General features: G+C 41.2%; 1 protein-coding gene across 6 annotated transcripts in view; it reads right to left on the reverse strand.

Annotated features, from left to right (window-relative positions):
- The window catches only part of CCDC83 (coiled-coil domain containing 83), a 71,530-nt gene that overhangs the window by 5,682 nt on the left and 44,497 nt on the right, over window positions 1–21,351 (reverse strand). For 5 of the 6 annotated variants that reach the window (XM_017949261.3, XM_009187051.4, XM_003910503.5 and 2 more), the window contains exon 8: window positions 3,247–3,368. In XM_017949261.3, coding sequence (XP_017804750.2) covers window positions 3,247–3,368 — 122 coding nt within the window. Of the gene's footprint in view, window positions 1–1,909; window positions 2,003–3,246; window positions 3,369–21,351 lie in introns of all 6 variants that reach the window. The other variant, XM_003910504.5, reaches the window with a different exon arrangement.

Raw genomic sequence — 21,351 nt, forward strand, 5'->3', positions numbered from 1 at the left:
TAAAGTTCAAAAAAAATGAGAGTGAGCATGGCACCAGTCAGGTCACTGTTGTAGTATTTCAGGTGTGGAATGATAGTGGCCTGAAAGACATGGTTTTGAAATGAAGAGAGAAAGAGAAAGCGAGCAGGAATCCAAGATGCCATCTAGGTCCTGACTTTCGCTTAGTGATAAGCTTCACCTACAAGCAGTGAATTGATGTCCATATGCTGTTGTAGCTCTCTCTACATTGTTTAATTCTGTGCTCTCCTTTTTAGAGTGTCCGCTGAATTTTTAATCAGAAAATATGATGCTTTGAAAACTCTGTATGGCATTTCCATGAGGTTTATCTGAAGACAGCATGAAGTAATTGAACACTTGCAAATGTGCAAGCCACCCTTCATGCTTAGCAGCTAAGCAACCAAAGTGAGTCCCCTAAATTAGAGGCTATCAGTTATTTAAGAACATGAATAAAGTGTTATCCAGATGCGAATGGCTCCAGCAAATACTGTAACTACATAAAATATTTACACCTATGAAACCTTCTAAAAACTTAACTTTAGTTAAGGCAAGTTTAGAAAGGTACCTTAGTAAAGATAAGTTTCACATGTAGCTGTGGTCTGCAGGGAGACAATATCTGAGGCTATAGAATTCTTTTCTTTCCTAGTTTTACCATTGTGAACAATTAAGATCTTTCTAAATGCCATAACCTTCAGGAATCTAGCTTTTTCTATTAATCACTAGTTTACTGTCACTTCTGTACTACTACAGGGTAACAACACTTGATACTTAATGATATGGAAAATAGTTCAAAAGATGTTCTTATGGTAAGTTAGTGTTAGATTTGTAGGTATTGGCCCACTTAGCCTCAGCCCTGTGGCGCTGGAGTCCTGGGCAGTCACCTCTGGCTGACAGTTTCCTCATCTGTTTGTCCCAGTGTGTCAAACAAATCCTATGACATTCTATGTGAGTTGTGATGGGAAAAAGTTTGAGTAGCTCTACATAGGAAATGTGGTAACTCTGTTAACCACAGTATCCCATTCCTCATCCAAATAGGAAAGTAGAACTTCTTCTGTGTCCACTGGAGACAGTTCATGTCTATTTCTTAACACCCTACTAGTATTTTACAAAACTTAATTCTCAACAAAGAGATGGAGGGGGAAGTTACCATAAAATATAATATGTGTAATATTCCTTTGGCTTGGAAATGGGTACAGTAAAAGCTCCTGAACGCCCTCAGGTTGTCTTTCTGCATAAGAAGTCTAGTAGATAACTGAGGGCTTTCACATTTTCTGGTTTCTTTATGCGGGTCTTTCTAAAGTGTCCAAAAACAGTTGCCTCAGGAGTTTACAAGCTAGTAAAGCAGCAGACATTAAATAAATAATCAAAAGTGTGATAAAGGTTGGTTACAAAGGAAAAGTTCAGGGTGTTATGGAAGCATATAGCAAGGACACATATATCAGTTCCTATAAATGTCACCCATGCTGTTTCTTTTCCCTTGGAAATATTTTGACTTCATTTCTTCCAACTCTGAAGCTAAACTAAGCATTCCATTCCTCTCAGTAAGGAAAGCCAGCCCCTAAAGCACTGATGAACAATGTGGATTTTACGGAAGATTTTTACGGGGAAGAGCGAGGATGAGGTTAAATTATATACTGCACAGTAAACAACCCAATGAAAAATCCCCATTAAAAGTTTCTCAATCTCCCATTCTGTTCTTGCCAAGTCCCCTCTGGCCTATGAAATAATTCCCTTTTTTAGAATTATTAGCACTTTACAACCATATCAGAACAAAATCAAATATACCAGACTGAGTTGATCCAGGTAGAGACATGGGTCTGGCAGTTTAGAGGGTAGCTCTTTCCTAAAGTTTAGCCAGTTCAGAAAAGGCGGCAGTGGACGGCAGGTATAGCAGTAGTTAGAAGCCACATACCAGCAGTGCCTGGCAGAGATTAGACATGATTCCAAAGGCAGCAGCAGCAGATGACGAGGATTAGAGGTAGGACAGGAATGTAGCACTGGAGACCTGATCACAGAGAGGAGGGCTGGCAAAAGCGAGCACTGCCTACTGGGCAACAGTGAGCACCTACCCCCAAGGGGCTCTCTAGGGCACCGGCTGAAGAGACTGGAAATACAGGAGTTCAGTAATCAATCCTCATTCAGCTTCACCTCATCTATATTGGTGTCTACTCTCTCTGAAGCACACAAGTAATCATGCAAAGGGGGCAGATGGCCTCTTTCTCTATCCTGCCCCACCCAGTTTATCTCCCAATTTCTCTAATCTTGTATCCTGACACCCATCATTTAGCTTGGCAAAGAAGAAACCCATAATTTACCTGTATCCACCTTTCTTGGAAAACAATAGAAAGTTTAAAAATAACAAATACATGATCATGTCTAAAATAGTAATTTTCCATGTCACACAAACAATAGGAACTACTTGTGTGGAAAATTTTTCCTGGCTATTCCCCCAGGTTCAACTTAACATCTGCTTTAATTCCTAGACCTAGACATTTCTCTCCCATACTTGCACACATGCACCCTACATTTGTGTGACTTACCCTCTCTTCCTAAACATGCTACTATTAGATTTTTTTTTTGGTTTTGACTACTTGTCTACATTATGAGTGCCATTTTGAATTTTAATTTTATATTCAAGGGCCCTAGGTTACTGTCAGGATTAATATATTAAGACTTTTTTTGTCAGATAAGGAAAACAGCTAACCAAACATATAAAGGTGTATGCACCACTTGGTTTCTTGTGTGCAAGAACAAATGTGACTTGAAATGCCAAGCTCTTTTCTTGGCCTCCAGAGTAGTTTTGACTCTTTCAACCAAAAGAAATAATTCTACAATATATAGGAGCCCAGATCACCTCCATGAAGCTTCCGGCAAGTGGATCACCTCCTCCTCTGTGTTAACTCTCTACCTCCTCCATCTTCTGCTGTACTGTTATGTACTTACTTTCATGACCATTCCCCCTGCTGGTCTGGAGGCTCCAGAATGTTGGCAGTTATGATATTCATGTTATGTGCTGGCTATTGGGACTACAGTGCGTTGCAAGAAAAAACAAGTCAAACTTTACATTGTACCAATGGTCAATAGTAATAATCCTATACCTTCATCCATTTTATGTGTCCCTTTCTTTTTGACTACTGCTGGAGCACTGAAGAATTAAATCATCTTTTTTTTTTTTTTTTTTTTTAAAGCAACTTTTTACAATAGATACAAATGTTTACAAAATACTCTATATATATTAACAATTTTCACCTGGGTATCTTGAGATCCACAAGTCTACAGTTGAATAGTTGATCAATAAGCACCAAATTTTCTGCTTCCAGTTCATGAATAGCATTTTCTAATTCTTCAACTTCCTTCCTGTGAATTGCAACCTGTTCTCAGAAGGAGGGAATGAATGTTGGTACTTACTGATTCAATTCTATTAAGTTTTCTTTTCTTTCTTTTTGTTTTTTTAAGACAGAGTTTCACTTTTGTCGCCCACACTGGAGTGCAGTGGTGCAATCTTGGCTCACTGCAACCTCCACCTCCCGGGTTCAAGCAGTTCTCCTGCTTCAGCCTCCTGAGTAGCTGGGATTACAGGCATGTGCCACCATGCCCAGCTAATTTTGTATTTTTATTAGAAACAGGGTTCCTCCATGTTGGTCAGGCTGGTCTGGAACTCCTGACTTCAGGTGATCTGCCTGCCTCGGCCTCCCAAAGTGCTGGGATTACAGGTGTGAGCCACCATGCCCTGCCAAGTTCTATTAAGTTTTCTATAGTAAACTCAACTTCTAAAAGTGCATTTGCCTGAGGGGAAGACCTATTGTGTATCATTTATTACTGGGCTTGCTTTGTTCTTCCTCCCTAAAAAGGAATAGGTGGAAATCATTTTTAGATCATCAGTAGAACTTGTCTGAATAGTTAGGCAGTTATTATAGAATAGCAGGAATTGTCCTTTTCTACCCTTCAAAAACACTGCTGAACTTAGATATGAGACAGAGGCAGAGATAACTAAGAAAACATGGCTTAATGTTTACTGAAGAAATGGACTAACTTTGGTACATCAATTGGGCCTGTAAAAAAGAAGAAGAAAAATAATGTGGCTAATTCAAATAGGAAAAAATGTCCTGGTTCTGTTGGCAGAGTTTTCATCTGTTTTTATTTTTTATTTATTTATTAATTTATTTTTTATTATACTTTAAGTTCTAGGGTACATGTGTACAACGTGCAGGTTTGTTACATATGTGTAGATGTGCCATGTCCATGTGCTGCACCTATTAACTTGTCATTTACATTAGGTATATCTCCTAATACTATCCTTCCCTCCTCCCCACACCCCATGACAGGCCCCGGTGTGTGATGTTCCACATTCTCTGTCCAAGTATTCTCATTGTTCAATTCCCACCTATGAGTGAGAACATGTGGTGTTTGGTTTTCTGTCCCTGCGATAGTTTGCTTAGAATGATGGTTTCCAGTTTCATTCATGTCCCTACAAAGGACATGAATTCATCCATTTTTATGGCTGCATAGTATTCCATGGTGTATATGTGCCACATTTTCTTAATCCAGTCTATCATTGATGGGCATTTCAGTTGGTTCCAAGTCTTTGCTATTGGGAATAGTGCCTCAATAAACGTACGTGTGCATGTGTCTTTATAGCCGCATGATTTATAATCCTTTGGGTATATACCCAGTCATGGGGTTGCTGGGTCAAATGGTATTTCTAGTTCTAGATCCTTGAGGAATCGCCACACTGTCTTCCACAATGGTTGAACCAGTTTACAGTCCCACCAACAGTGTAAAAGTATTCCTATTTCTCCACATCCTCTCCAGCACCTGTTGTTTCTTGACTTTTTAATGATCACCATTCTGACAGGTATGAGATGGTATCTCATTGTGGTTTTGATTTGCATTTATCTGAGGGCCAGTGATGGTGAGCGTTTTTTCATGTGTCTGTTGGCTGCATAAATGTCTTCTTTTGAGAAGTGTCTGTTCATATCCTTTGCCCACTTTTTGATGGGGTCGTTTGATTTTTCCTTGTAAATTTGTTTAAGTTCTTTGTAGATTCGGGATATTAGCCCTTTGTCAGATGGGTAGATTGCAAAAATTTTCTCCCATTCTGTAGGTTGCCTTTTCACTCTGATGGTAGTTTCTTTTGCTGTGCAGAGGCTCTTTAGTTTAATTAGATCCAATTTGTCAATTTTGGCTTTTGTTGCCATTGCTGTTGGTGTTTCAGACATGAAGTCTTTGCCCATGCCTATGTCCTGAATGGTACTGCCTAGGTTGTCTTCTAGGGTTTCTGTGGTTTTAGGTCTTACATTTAAGCCTTCAATCCATCTTGAATTAATTTTTGTATAAGGTGTAAGGAAGGGATCCAGTTTCAGTTTTCTACATATGGCTAGCCAGTTTCCCCAGCGCCGTTTATTAAATAGGGAATCCTTTCCCCATTTCTTGTTGTTTTCAGGTTTGTCAAAGATCAGATGATTGTAGATGTGTGGTATTATTTCTGAGGGCTCTGTTCTGTTCCATTGGTCTACATCTCTGTTTTGGTACCAGTACCATGCTGTTTTGGTTACAGTAGCCTTGTAGTATAGTTTGAAGTCAGGTAGTGTGATGCCTCCAGCTTTGTTCTTTTTGCTTAGGATTGTCTTGGCAATGTGGGCTCTTTTTTGATTCCATATGAACTTTAAAGTAGTTTTTTCCAATTCTGTGAAGAAAGTCATTGGTAGCTTGATGGGGATGGCATTGAATCTATAAATTACCTTGGGCAGTATGGCCATTTTCACAATATTGATTCTTCCTATCCATGAGCATGGAATGTTCTTCCATTTGTTTGTGTCCTCTTTTATTTCATTGAGCAGTGGTTTGCAGTTCTCCTTGAAGAGGTCCTTCACATCCCTTGTAAGTTGGATTCCTAGGTACTTTATTCTCTTTGAAGCAATTGTGAATGGGAGTTCACTCATGATTTGGCTCTCTGTTTGTCTGTTACTGGTGTATAAGAATGCTTGTGATTTTTGCACATTGATTTTGTATCCTGAGACTTTGCTGAAGTTGCTTATGAGCTTAAAGAGATTTTGGGCTGAGATAATGGGGTTTTCTAAATATACAATCATGTCATCTGCGAACAGGGACAATTTGACTTCCTCTTTTCCTAATTGAATACCCTTTATTTCTATCTCCTGCCTGATTGCCCTGGCCAGAACTTCCAACACTATGTTGAGTAGGAGTGGTGAGAGAGGGCATCCTTGTCTTGTGCCAGTTTTCTTTTTTTTTTGAGAGGGAGTCTCGCACTGTCGCCCAGGCTGGAGTGCAGTGGCCGGATCTCAGCTCACTGCAAGCTCCGCCTCCCAGGTTTACGCCATTCTCCTGCCTCAGCCTCCCTATAGCTGGGACTACAGGCACCCGCCACCTCGCCCGGCTATTTTTTTTGTATTTTTTAGTAGAGACGGGGTTTCACTGTGTTAGCCAGGATGGTCTCGATCTCCTGACCTCGTGATCCGCCCGTCTCGGCCTCCCAAAGTGCTGGGATTACAGGCTTGAGCCACCGCGCCCGGCCTTGTGCCAGTTTTCAAAGGGAATGCTTCCAGTTTTTGCCCCTTCAGTATGATATTGGCTGTGGGTTTGTCATAAATAGCTCTTATTATTTTGGGATACGTCCCATCAATACCTAATTTATTGAGAGTTTTTAGCGTGAAGGGCTGTTGAATTTTGTCGAAGGCCTTTTCTGCATCTATTGAGATAATCATGTGGTTTTTGTCTTTGGTTCTATTTATATAATGGATTACAGTGATTGATTTGTGTATGTTGAACCAGCCTTGCGTCCCAAGGATGAAGCCAACGTGATCGTGGTGGATAAGCTTCTTGATGTGCTGCTGGATTCGGTTTGCCAGTATCTTGTTGAGGATTATTGCATGGATGTTCATCAGGGATATTGGTCTAAAATTATCTTTTTTTGTTGTATCTCTGCCAGGCTTTGGTATCAGGATGATGCTGGTCTCATAAAATGAGTTAGGGAGGATTCCCTCTGTTTCTGTTGATTGGAATCATTTCAGAAGGAATGGCACCAACTCCTCTTTGAAACTCTGGTAGAATTTGGCTGTGAATCCGTCTCATCCTGGACTTTTTTTGGTTGGTACGTTATTATTTGCCTCAATTTCAGAGCCTGTTATTGGTCTATTCAGGGATTCAACTTCTTTCTGGTTTAGTCTTTGGAGGATGTATGTGTCCAGGAATTTATCCATTTCTTCTAGATTTTCTGGTTTATTTACATAGAGATGTTTATAGTATTCTCTGATGGTAGTTTCTATTTCTGTGGGATTGGTGGTGATATCCACTTTATCATTTTTTATTGCGTCTATTTGATTCTTCTCTCTTTTCTTCTTTATTAGTCTTGCTAGCAGTCTATCAATTTTGTTGATCTTTTCGAAAAACCAGCTCCTGGATTCATTGATTTTTTGAAGGGTTTTTTTGTGTCTCTATCTCCTTCAGTTCGACTCTGATCTTAGTTATTTCTTGCCTTCTGTTAGCTTTTGAATGTGTTTGCTCCTGCTTCTCTAGTTCTTTTAATTGTGATGTTAGGGTGTCGGTTTTAGATCTTTCCTGCTTTCTCTTGTGGGCATTTAGTGCTATAAATTTCCCTCTATACACTGTTTTAAATGTGTCCCAGAGATTCTGGTATGTTGTGTCTTTGTTCTCATTGGTTTCAAAGAACATCTTTATTTCTGCCTTCATTTTGTTATGTACCCAGCAGTCATTCAGGAGCAGATTGTTCAGTTTCCATGTTGTTGAACGGTTTTGAATGAGTTTCTTAATCCTGAGTTCTAGTTTGATTGCACTGTGGTCTGAGAGACAATTTGTTATAATTTCTATTCTTTTACATTTGCTGAGGAGTGCTTTACTTCAAACTATGTGGTCAATTTTGGAATAAGTGCGATGTGGTGCTGAGAAGAATGTATATTCTGTTGATTTGGGGTAGAGAGTTCTGTAGATGTCTGTTAGGTCCACTTGGTGCAGAGTGAGTTCAATTCCTGGATATCCTTGTTAACTTTCTGTCTCGTTGATCTGTCTCATGTTAACAGTGGGGTGTTAAAGTCTCCCATTATTATTGTGTGGGAGTCTAAGTCTCTTTGTAGGTCTCTAAGGACTTGCTTTATGAATCTGGGTGCTCCTGTATTGGGTATGTATATATTTAGGATAGTTAGCTCTTCTTGTTGAATTGATCCCTTTACCATTATGTAATGGCCTTCTTTGTCTCTTCTGATCTTTGATGGTTTAAAGTCTGTTTTATCAGAGACTAGGATTGCAACCCCTGCTTTTTTTGTTGTTTTCCATTTGTTGGTAGATCTTCCTCCATCCCTTTATTTTGAGCCTATGTGTGTCTCTGCATGTGAGATGGGTCTCCTATATAAAGCACACTGATGGGTCTTGACTCTTTATCCAATTTGCCAGTCTGTGTCTTTTGATTGGAGCATTTAGCCCATTTACATTTAAGGTTAATATTGTTATGTGTGAGTTTGATCTTGTCATTATCATGTTAGCTGATTATTTTGCTCGTAAGTTGCTGCAGTTTCTTCCTAGCATTGATGGCCTTTACAATTTGGCATATTTTTGCAGTGGCTGGTACTGGTTGTTCCTTTCCATGTTTAGTGCTTCCTTCAGGAGCTGTTGTAGGGCAGGCCTGGTGGTGACAAAATCTCTCAGCATTTGCTTGTCTGTAAAGGATTTGATTTCTCCTTCACTTGTGAAGCCTAGTTTGGCTGGATATGAAATTCTGGGTTGAAAATTCTTTTCTTTAAGAATGTTGAATATTGGCCCCCACTCTCTCTGGCTTATAGAGTTTCTGCCAAGAGATCCACTATTATCTGATAGGCTTCCCTTTGTGGGTAACCTGACCTTTCTCTCTGGCTGCCCTTTACATTTTTCCTTCATTTCAACTTTGGTGAATCTGACAATTATGTGTCTTGTAGTTGCTCTTCTCGAGGAGTATCTTTGTGGCGTTCTCTGTATTTCCTGAATTTGAATTTTGGCCTGCCTTGCTAGGTTGGGGAAGTTCTCCTGGATAATATCCTGAACAATGTTTTCCAACTTGGTTCCATTCTCCCTGTCACTTTCAGATACACCAATCAGATGTAGATTTGGTCTTTTCACATAGTCCCATATTTCTTGGAGGCTTTGTTTGTTTCTTTTTACTGTTTTTCTCTAAACTTCTCTTCTCGCTTCATTTCATTCATTTGATCTTCAATCACTGATACCCTTTCTTCCAGTTGATTGAATTGGCTACTGAAGCTTGTGCATGCGTCATGTAGTTCTCATGCCATGGTTTTCAGCTCCATCAGCTCATATAAGGTCTTCTCTATGCTGTTTATTCTAGGTAACCATTTGTCTTTTCTTTTTTCAAGGTTTTTAGCTTCTTTGTGATGGGTTTGAACATCATCCTTTAGCTTGGAGAAGTTTGTTATTACCAGTTATCTGAAGCCTTCTTCTCTCAACTCATCAAAGTCATTTTCCTTGCAGCTTTGTTCCGTTGCTGGCGAGGAGCCACATTCCTTTGGAGGAGAAGAGGTGCTCTGAATTTTAGAATTTTCAACTTTCCTGCTCTGGTTTCTCCCCATCTTTGTGTTTTTATGTACCTTTGGTCTTTGATGATGGTGACGTACAGATGGGGTTTTTGGTGTGGATGTCCCGTTTGTTAGTTTTCCTTCTAACAGTCAGGACCCTCAGCTGCAGGTCTGTTGGAGTTTGCTGGAGGTCCACTCCAGACCTGTTTGCCTGGGTATTACCAGCGGAGGCTGCAGAACATCAAATATTGCAGAACAGCAAATGTTGCTGCTTGATCCTTCCTCTGGAAGCTTCATCTCAGAGGGCCACCCAGCCGTATGAGGTGTCAGTCGACCCCTACTGGGAGGTGCCTCCCAGTTAGGCTACTTGGGGGTCAGGGACCTACTTGGGGAGGCAGTCTGTCTGTTCTCAGATCTCAAACTCCATGCTGGGAGAAGCACTACTCTCTTCAAAGCTGTCAGACAGGGACATTTAAGTCTGTATAAGTTTCTGCTGCCTTTCGTTCCACTATGCCCTGCCCCCAGAGGTGGAGTCTACAGACACAGGCGGGTCTCCTTGAGCTGTAGTGGGCTCTACCCAGTTCAAGCTTCCTGGCTGCTTTGTTTACCTACTCAAGCCTCAGCAAAGGCGGGTGCTCCTCCCCCAGCCTCACTGCTGCCTTGCAGTTCGATCTCAGACTGCTGTGCTAGTAGGGAGTGAGACTCTGTGGGTGTGGGACCCTCCAAGCCAAGTGTGGGATATAATCTGCTGGTGTGTGATTTGCTCAGACTGTTGGAAAAGTGCAGTATTAGGGTGGGAGTGACCTGATTTTCCAGGTGCCATCTTTCATAGCTTCTCTTGGCTAGGAAAGAGAATTCCCTTCCCCTTTGCACTTCCCAGGTGAGGCAAAGCTTCTCCCTGCTTTGGCTTATGCTCCATGTGCTGCACCCACTGTCCTGCATCCACTGTCTGACAAGCCCCAGTGAGATGAACCTGGTACCTCAGTTGTGGTACCTCAGTTGGAAATGCAGAAATCACCCATCTTCTGGGTCACTCATGCTGGGAGCTGTAGACTGGAGCTGTTCCTAATCGGCCATCTTGAGGGGGGAATCCCAGTTGTCATCTGTTTTTAAGAAGTGTATTTTGTTGGGAGGCTGAGGCAGGAGAATCACTTGAACCCGGAAAGTGGAGGTTGCAGTGAGCTGAGATCACACCACTGCACTCCAGCCTGGGTAACAGAGTGAGACTCTGTCTCATTAAAAAAAAAAGAAAAGAGTGTATTTTGATAACTTTTGTCCAAAGAGGGCTTGATAGTGGGAAGAGTATATAGAAGAATGTTACTAGATAGAACCTGCAAACCCACCTCTCCACCACCCAAAGCAGCATGAGCTACACAGGTGCTGGATCAGGAGGTGCTCATGGGGACAGAACAGAGCAACAGGAGAATTAGAAGGAAGAGCATATAATAGAAAGAGGTATGCTGGTGAGAATAGTGGTGATATAAACTGGAGGAAGTAATAAAAGTCTTGAGGGAATATGATGAAAGAAAGAAGGCACAGGGGTTTAGATTCAGTATCTTTTGTCAAGAGCTGCCAAGAGTGTAACTGAGATGGGTACTTAGAAGGAGATGATAACATTTTCTGATTTGTCACTGAGATTTAACTGTATTTTGGTATCTTAAAGCATTCAGTATGTTACCACATGCATATCTCTATCACATGATCATTTATTAAATGCATGAATTCTTAGCAAATAACAGAGAAACCAAAAATAAAAATAAAAAATTAGCCAGGTATAGTGGCGTGCACCTGTAGTCCGCACTACTTGGGAGACTGAGGCAGGAGGATTGCTTGAGCCCACAAATTCAATGTTACAGTGAGCTTGATTGCACCATGACACTTCAGCCTGGGTGACAGAGAAAGACCCTATCTCCAGAAAAAAAAACAAAAAACAAAAAACAAAAACATGAGATAGGGCTTGCTCTGTCACCCAGGCTGGAGTGAAGTGGTATCATCTCAGCTTACTTCAGCTTCAACCTCCTGGGGCTCAGGTGATCCTCCCACCTCAGCCTCCTGAGTAGCAAAACTGCAGGTGTGCCACCACACCTGGCTAATTTTTTTTTTTTTTTTTTTTTTTTGGCGTTTTTTGTAAAGATGGAGACAGGGTTTCATCATGTTGCCTAGGTTGGTCTCAAACTCCCGGGCTTCAAGCAAGCTGCTTGCTTTGGCCTCCCAAAGTGCTGGGATTACAGGCATGAGCCACCCGGTCAATAATTCTTTTATTTATTTATTTATTTATTTATTTATTTATTTATGCTGTGTCGCCCAGACTGGAATGCAGTGGCGTGATCTTGGCTCACCACAGCCTCTGCCTCCTGGGTTCAGGCGATTTCCTGCCTCAGCCTCCATGGGTGCCTAACACGGGCACCGGCCATCATGCCCAGCTATTTTATTTTTATTTTTATTTTTAGTAGAGACGGGGTTTCATCATCACACCTGGGATTATAGGCGTGAGCCACCACACCCGGCCATAAATTCTTATTATGGGCAAGGTTCAGAGCTAGATGTAGAAGGATGCAAGGGTGAATAAGCCTTGGCTCCTTCCCTTAAGAGAGTTTATAATCCAGTGATAAAAACCACCAATAATTATAAAGCAATACCAGTCCCATGGAAAAGGCTCAAATATTGCTGGTGGCTTGAAGTTACAAAGAAAGGCATATATTATTTATCTGCCTCAAACAATTTAGTAAAACCATTTAAGTCCATAATACTAAATTGCAAAGCTAGGGTTTGGTGTTTTAGGATCTCATATGTTGAGAGATAATTATGTTGATTACAAGCTTGAATGCCTTAAGGAAAATTTATGACTTTCAGATGTCAAAGGATGAGAAAAAATATTATAGTTAGACACTGTAAACAGAAGGAATTAATACAATATTTGGGAGATGTTTGACCTAAGGGCCGGCATGCTTGGGAGGTAGCACACACAGTTCTTGGTCTCTTTCCAAAGCTGGAAATAGGGGCCCTTTTGAGATGTTGCATCCACTCTTTCAGGCTAAGGCTCTCCTATGACATCACGTATCCCTTTAGAATAGTAATATGCTCCTCAATAGCTATCCCCCTCAGTCTTTTGAAATGTTAGGGAATAAAAACTAGTTCTTTTTCATAACCCTACAGACACCTTTGGATTTCTGGGGTCAGAAAGTAAAAAGGAGGAAGAAGCGGAAGACCATATTTCCCTCCCTGCCTCAGCTGCCCCCCAGCAAAATGCCCAAGAAATGTACATAGAAACTGGGAGAGATAATTTAGTTAAAACATTAAGTTGGGGACCTGGGATCCTGATTAAAATATATGTTCTTGAAATTTTCTCCTGAAAGATACAAGTTAGCCTTATGTCTCCTCATACTTGAAATCCTGATGGTAACTTCCTTGATTCCCTTTGTCTAGTTTCTCCAGCTTTCCATTTGTTAATCTCAATCATTTGGAAATTCCAGTTTCCTTCATTTTCTAATAAGCATGCTAAATAAAACCAGATAATTAAAATCATGCAGTGTTACTTATTACAACTAATACATGAAAAAAAGAAAATAATTATAAATTAAAACAACAAGAAAGACAATCATGTAACAAAACAGCTCTGTATCCTTCCCAGTGATCTAAATATTTCTTTATTGCTGAGATATAAATGGAGAAATATTTTCATTAGTTCCGTTATTAAATATCCTTTGTTACTCTTTCTAAACTTTCCCCAAAGAAATTAATTAACATGTATTGTTCTGTTTCCAGGCAATTTTCAATTCTTGTGATGGTACCAGAAATAGTTTTAATTACTTTTGCAAGTAAATTTAATAATGTTAAAAATGAATATTTATTAAAACAAAGACAAATTAAATCTATTAAATTTCCATAAAATGATTTGTTGTTTTATTTTATTTTATTTTATTTTATTTTTTTGAGACGGAGTCTCGCTCTGTCGCCCAGACTGGAGTGCAGTGGCCGGATCTCAGCTCACTGTAAGCTCCGCCTCCCGGGTTTACGCTATTCTCCTGCCTCAGCCTCCCGAGTAGCTGGGACTACAGGCGCCAGCCACCTCGCCCGGCTAGTTTTTTTTTGTATTTTTTAGTAGAGACGGGTTTCACCGTGTTAGCCAGGATGGTCTTGATCTCCTGACGTCGTGATCCGCCCGTCTCGGCCTCCCAAAGTGCTAGGATTACAGGCTTGAGCCACCGCGCCCGGCTTTATTTTATTTTTTGAGACAGGATCTCATTCTGTCACCCAGGCTAGAGTATAGTGGCCTGAACATGGCTCAGTACAGCCTCAAACTTCCAGGCTCAAGTGATCCTTCCATCTCAGCCTCATGAGTAGCTGCGACCACAGATGTGTGCCACCATGCCTGGCTACTTAAAAAAAATTTTTTTTTTTTTTTTGTAGAGATGGAGTCTCACTATATTGCCTAGGTTTGTCTCAAACTCCTAGGCTCAAGCAATCCTCCTGCCTTGGGCTCCCGAAGTGCTGGTATTACAGGTGGGAGCCGCCATGCCCTGGTGATTTGTTCTTTATTACAAAGTTCTTTTTGTTCCTGATGCCATTAAACTTAGACTTTTTTTCCTGTCATTTATTTCCATTGAACTGTGAGAAGCAGAAACATAATTTCTGGCTTTAGTAGGAAGAGTCAAGTCATGAAAACAGCCCTTATTAGTCAAATGCAAATTTTTTTGTAGTCATTTTCCCTAAACCTAAGATTTATAACTTCTCATGAGATTAAGTGAATTGAGGCCAGGTGAGGTGGTTCACACCTGTAATCCCACCATTTTGGGAGGCCGAGACTGGTGGATCACCTGAGGTCGGGACTTTGAGACCAGCCTGACCAACATGGTGAAACCTCGCCTCTACTAAAAAATAGAAAAATTAGCCGGGTGTGGTGGTGGGCGCCTGTAATCCCAGCTACTTGGGAGGCTGAGGCAGGAGAATCGCTTGAACCTGGGAGGCGGAGGATGCAGTGAGCCGAGGTTGTGCCATTGCACTCAAGCCTAGGCAACAGAGTGAGGCTCCGTCTGAAAAAAAAAAAAAAAAAGTATTGTTAAATTATTTGATTAGGATCATACTTTGTATTTAATAAATGTATAAGAAGTAAATTTCTCTCTAATACTCTTTTTCTTTTTTTGAGACGGAGTCTTGCTCTGGTCGCCCAGGCTGGAGTGCAGCTGCACGATCTCGGCTCACTGCAAGCTCCGCCTCCTGGGTTCACGCCATTCTCCTGCCTCAGCTTCCCGAGTAGCTGGGACTACAGGCGCCCACCACCACGCCCGGCTAATTTTTTGTATTTTTAGTAGAGACGGGGATTCACCGTGTTAACCAGGATGGTCTGGATCTCCTGACCTCGTGATCCGCCCGCCTTGGCCTCCCAAAGTGCTGGGATTACAGGTATGAGCCACTGTGCCCAGCCCCCCCTAATATTCTTTAACTGTTGAGCTCACCTTGAGGTTTTAAAATTATTACCTTTAAAAAAAATTTTTTTTTTTTTTTTTGATACTGAGTCTCACTCTTGTTGCTCAGGCTGGGGTAAAGTGGCACAATCTCTGCTCACTGCAACCTCCACCTCCCGGGTTCAAGCGATTCTCTTGCCTCAGTCTCCCATGTACCTGGGATTATAGGTGCACTCCACCACGCCCGGCAATTTTTTTTTTTTTTTTTTTTGAGACGGAGTTTCATTCTTGTTGTCCAGGCTAGAATGCAATGGCACGATCTCGGTTCACTGCAACCTCTGCCTCCCGGGTTCAAGCAATTCTCCTGCCCCAGCCTCCTGAGTAGCTGGGATTGCAGGCATGCACCATCACGCCCGGCCAATTTTGTATTTTTAGTAGAGACAGGGTTTCTCTATGTTGATCAGGCTGGTCTCCAACTCCCGAACTCAGGTGATCCTCCTGCCTCAGCCTCCCAAAGTGCTGGGATTACAGGCGTGAGCCACTGCGCCTGGCCCACGTCCAGCTAATTTTTGTATTTTTTGTAGAGATGAGGTTTTATCATGTTGGCCAGGCTGGTCTTGAATTCTTGACCTCAGGTGATTTGCCTGCCTCAGCCTCCTAAAGTGCTGGGATTATAGGCATGAGCCAACAAAATGCCCAGCCTTAAAAATTGTTAATACCTTTTTTAAAATTGTGAATTCATCCTAGTTAGTTTGGGGAGATAGTATGAACTCCTATTCACCATGACTTAATAATGACAATTTAAAGATAATTGTCAATTATCATAGAAACTATATGGATGTTTAAATTCCTTGTTTCCTAGATTCACTATACTCAGTCAAATAGAGAGCAAGAAAAAGGAAAGAGTAGAAGCTGACAGTGACATTTTTATCTTGAGTGTCTGGGCAGATGGTGAAAAAGGAAATGTAAGGAGGAGAGAATATTTGAGAAGAAACTTAATGAGTTCTGCTTTAGGTACATTGAATTTGAAGTGTCTTTGGGACATCCACGTGAAAATATTTGGCAGGGAAAAAAATGTAGTTTCGGAGATGAGGACACACACCAGTTAGTGCTGAAGATGTACGTTTGTGAATCACATAAGAATAACTCATTAACAAGAACTGCGTGTAGCTGAAGTGCGTCCCCTCAAAAGGCAATGAACTTTGTTTCATAGATGGCATTGAAGCACAGGTTGGGTGGCTACTTTGTATCTAAAGAGAATTTCAAGTAGAAGGGTAGATTGGGCTAGATAAGCTTAAGGTACCGCTGTCCTCATAAACCGGAAACAGGCTACTAAGAAATAGAATTCAATGACTCTATTTGACTGCTAGAGTTCAAACTTCTCTGCATGGCACATAATGTGGGCCAGACATACTTCTCCATTTATTATGATAGATGTGCCATACAATGTAAGATGTCAATAATAGAGGAAACTGGCTGTGGTGTATGTGAGAACTCTCTTAGTATCCTTGCAATAATTCTGTAAATTTAAAACTGATTTTAAAAGTTTATTTTTTAAAAAAGCAGTCAAGAGCAAAACCCCTTTCATGCTTCCTGGCATCTCTGAACTTACTGGAGAGTCATTCATTGAACAGTTTTATGCAGAAGATTGACAAGACCAGGTTTATGTTTCATTTATTTATTTAAGTATTTAATTATTTAATCATTTATTTTATTTAAGTTCTAAATTTTTTTAAAATTTAATTTAATGTTTTGAGACAGAGTCTCACTGTGTTGCCCAGGCTGGAGTGCAATGACACAATCTTGGCTCACTACAACCTCCACCTCCTGGGCTCAAGCAATCCTTCTGCCTCATCCTCCCAAGTAGCTGGGACTACAGGCAGGTTTATGTTTTAGAAAGAGGACTCTGAGGCAGTGTGAAGGAGAAAAGGGAAGATTCCAGTCTAGGCAGGAAAGAAAACCAGGTAAGACACAATTGAAAGATCTGGATGAGAGATAATGAGGCCTGAAATAGGACGATGGCAGAGAAGGAGAGGTGGTCAAAGTAGAACTGATGGGATTTGGAGGCCTTCTGAATGTGGTGAGTGAAAAGAACATTTCTAAAATAGTTGGCTCTTTGGCCGGGGATGGTGGCTCACACCTGTAATACCAGCACTTTTGGAGGCCGAGGCTGGTGGATCACTTGAGGTCAGGATTTCGAGACCAGCCTGGCCAACATGGCGAAACCCCGTCTGTACTAAAAATACAAAAAAAAAAAAAAAAAAAGAAAAGAAAAATTAGACGGAGCATGGTGGCATGTGCCTGTAATCCCAGCTTCTTGGGAGGCTGAGGCACAAGAATCACTTGAACCTGGGAGGCAGAGGTTGCAGTGGGTCGAGATCATGCCACTGCATTCCAGCCTGGGCAACAGAGTAAGACTCTGTCTCAAAAATAAATAAATAAATAAAATAAAAATAAAATAGTGCTTGAACAACACATGCAGATTTTTTGTTTGTTTTAGATGGGGTCTCGCTCTGCCACCCAGGCTGGAGTGCAGTGGTGCAATCTCAACTCACTGCAACCTCTGCTGCCTAGGTTCAAGTGATTCTCCTGCCTCAGCCTCCTATGTAGCTGGGATTATAGGTGCCCACCACTACATATGACTAATTTTTGTATTTTTAGTGGAGATGGGGTTTCACCATGTTGGCCAGGATCCACCTGCCTCAGCCTCCCAAAGTGTTGGGATTACAAGCGTGAGCCATTGTACCTGGCCAACATGCCAGTTTTTTTCAACCAAACACAGATAAAAAATGCAGTATTCCTGGGATGCAAAACCTGCCTATACAGAGGTATATACTATAAACATGCTATAACCCATGCTATATACTATAACCCATGCTATAAACATGGGCTTTGCAGGGCTGACTGCCAGATTTGAGTGTGCTTGGATTTTGGTATAAGTGGCAGGGTGGGGGTGGGGGTCCTGGAAGAAATCTCCTGAGTATACACAGGGGGTGACTTAACTCACAAGTTTCTGGCTTGGGTGACTGAATAATGGTGGGATCCTTAAGTGGGACAGATAGAGTAGGAGAGGAGGCAGTTCTGGGAAAAAGGGAAGATGCAGTCAGTTTAGGAGTTTGAGATGTCTGTGGTGCATTTAGGTGGAGTTGCACAGCTGGTTGTTGAATATGTGGGTTTAGAGCCTGGGATTGAGATCAGTTTCAACTTGGACGGCATGCTTTTTAGGCCTGCAACATAATTATCATCCTCAGACACTTCTTCCCTGGTATACTGGGAAGTATACTGTTTCCTGTTTTTCTCTTCATCAGTTTACTTTCTTGTTTTGCTGACATACATGGTTAAGTAAATTCTTGAGAAAGCATGAGAAGTATTGTGAGCCCTTGCATTTCTGAAAATAGCTTTATTTGTCCTTAATCTAGTTTAGCTGAGTATAGAACTCCAAGTTAAAAATAATTTTTCATCTGAACTTTGCTATTGAAAAAATCAAAATGTCAGTTTTGGTCTTATTCCTTTGTAGTTAACTTCACCCCCACCCCCACCTGCTTCTGCCAGAAACTTTTATGATTTTCTTTTTGTTCTTGGTGTTCTGAAAATTCATGTCCTTTTCAGAACCCTGATATTTTCTTCTATTATTTCATTGATGATTTTCTTCCCTCTATTTGCCCTTTTTTCTTTCTTTTTTCTTTCTTTGAGAAAGTCTATCACCCAAGCAGGAGTGCAATGATGTGATCATAGCTCACTGCAGCCTTGACCTCCTGGACTCAAGTGATTCTCCCACTTCAGCCCCGCTGAGTAGCTGGGACCACAGGCATGCACCACCATGCCTGGCTAATTTTCTTTTATTTTTTGTAGAGCCAGGATCTTGCTCTGTTGCCTAGTCTGGTCTTGAATGCCTGGGCTCAAGCAAGCCTCCCACCTCAGCTTCCCAAAGTGTTGGGATTACAGGAGTGAGCCACTGCTCTGGTTCTTATTCTGTCTTTCTGAAATTGCTATGTATTAGTTGGATATTGTACATCTTACATTAGTACTCTATGTCTCTTATTTTTCCTCTTCCTTTTTTTTTGTATTGTGGTCTTCCCTGTTTTGAGAGTTGTTCTCTGTTCCCTATTTTATTTTATTTTATTTTTGAGACAGAGTCTCAATGTGTTGCCCAGGCTGTAGTGCAGTGGCTTAATCACAGGTGACTGCAGCCTCGACCTGCTGAGCTCAAGCAGTCCTCCCACCTCAGCCTCTGGGGTATTTGGGACTACAGGTGCTCACCACCATGCCTGGTTAACTTTTCTAGTTTTTGTATAGATGGGGTTTCACTATGTTGCCCAGGCTGGTCTCAAACTTCTGGGCTAAAGCGATCCTTCTGCACTGACTTCCCAAAGTGCTGGAATTACATGTGTGGGCCACCACGCCTGGTCTTTTCCTGTTTTATATTTTATTTTTGTTCTTAAAACATCTTGTTCTATAAATAAAATACCTTCTCAGATTTAAAAAGTATATATATATATATTGAGATGGAGTTTCACCATGTTGCCTAGGCTGGTCTCAAACTCCTGCACTCAAGTGATCTGCCTGCATTGGTCTCCCAAAGTGCTGGGATTATAGGTGTGAACCACTGCACCTGGCCAGCTTTTGTTTTGTTTTGTTTTTTCCACTCTGTTGCCCAGGCTGGAGTGCACTGATGGCATGTTGGCTCACTGCAACCTCTTCCTCCTGGGCTCAAGCGATTCTCATACTTTAGCCTCCCAAGTAGCCTCCCAAGGTGGCATGCGCCACCTTGCCCTGGTAACTTTTGTAATTTTAGTAGAGATGGGGTTTTGCTATGTTGGCCAGGCTGGTCTTGAACTCCTGGCCTCAAGTGATCTGCCCTTCTTGGCCTCCCAAAGTGCTGGGATTAGAGGTGTGAGCCACTATGTCTGGCCAGATTTTTTTGATTATACTAATAAAAGACCTTTACAGTTCCCTAAATTTTTTCTATTTCTTCCACAGGCTGTTTTTGTTGTTATTGTTTACTTTTTATTTTGTTGTTAATTCACTTGGTCTTTCTCTTCTGTTGTGCTAAATGTATTCAAATGCCTGGTGGTCCTTGGATGTCTATTTATATTAAAGAAAAGTCTAGGGAATGGCATGGATTTTCCCCACCACTGTGTAAACAGGTCTGTTTTCATACCAAATTTTTCCTCTGAATGGGAATGTGGACTGGAGACTGTATGTGGTATGGCAGGTGGTGTTCACTGGCAAATCCCAAAGGATGAGAAGGCAGGAGAGGGATATTAGGTTATGGCTTCCTAAATGCCAACATAGGAAGGATTTTCTGTGGGGCACAGAAATATCTAATGTCTACACTAGAAACCTTTGCCTTTATCTGATAATTTGTTTAGTGTTCTCAGAGGACAGTCATCAGGTTCTTAGTTCAAAAGTAAACACTTTGGTGGTATGTGAGGGAAATTGTAGAGGGTGATGGTGGATGCTTACTGATACAGATGTTCCCTATTCAGACCATCAAGTAACCCTCTTGTTTTCTGCTTCAGTTCCCATTCCCACCATCTATAGCTCACACAGACTCTGAGCAGAGACTCTCCCAGGTTTCCAAAAACATTGAGTTTTGCACATCCTCTGTAGTTCTCTTGTAACATCTGGCCCAAGTAATAGCTTCCCGTTTCATCCAAGAACATACTCTCACATCTGCTTTTTGTCTTTCAGAAGATTTCTGAAATCTCACCTGCTAGTTAACTCCTCTTGTTCTCTTTGTGGATGAGTTCTTTTTGTATTTTTATAATTTTTATAATTTTATTTCAGTGGGCCCTCAGGAGAGGTAGGATGCAGCCTACCATCTTGAACTACAATAAACAATTCACAAAGGTTTTAACCTAGCTGCTTCCTTCACCTATGATCTAAGCTGTTTATTTGATTAATGCCTTCAATGAGTATATCTATATTCATTGACATTCATTCATTCAATAACTAATGAGCACAGATTATTTATCAGGTGCCATGGACATATAGTTGAAAAGCTATAGCCTGCTCTGTGTATTAATGAGACAGATGCATAAATAGACAATTTCAACATATTTTAGCAAGAGTCACAATAAAGTAAGGAAACACTGGGGAAGGAGCACCCAAGATTTCCTGGAGGGATTACAGAATGATTCACAAGGAAATTGGTAATCAAAGTCCAAGCCTGAGGATGAGTTGGAGTTTTCTAGACAGATGAGGGTAAGGAGATATGGAAGTAAGAGCAGAGGACCGGCATGTACAATCTAGGGAAAACAGTACAGTACCTCGTAACAAAGAATTATCTGGTTCAAATGTCAGTGGTACAGACCAAAGGAGACCATGTCATCCAAAAGAGGCAATTTAACCCAGCAGAGAATCAGCTTAGAATGGTCCTTTAGACTTGCCCCATCACCCAGGAGGAAGTA

Source organism: Papio anubis, chromosome 12 (assembly GCF_008728515.1).
Source record: "Papio anubis isolate 15944 chromosome 12, Panubis1.0, whole genome shotgun sequence".
Classification (NCBI taxonomy): Eukaryota; Metazoa; Chordata; class Mammalia; order Primates; family Cercopithecidae; genus Papio; species Papio anubis.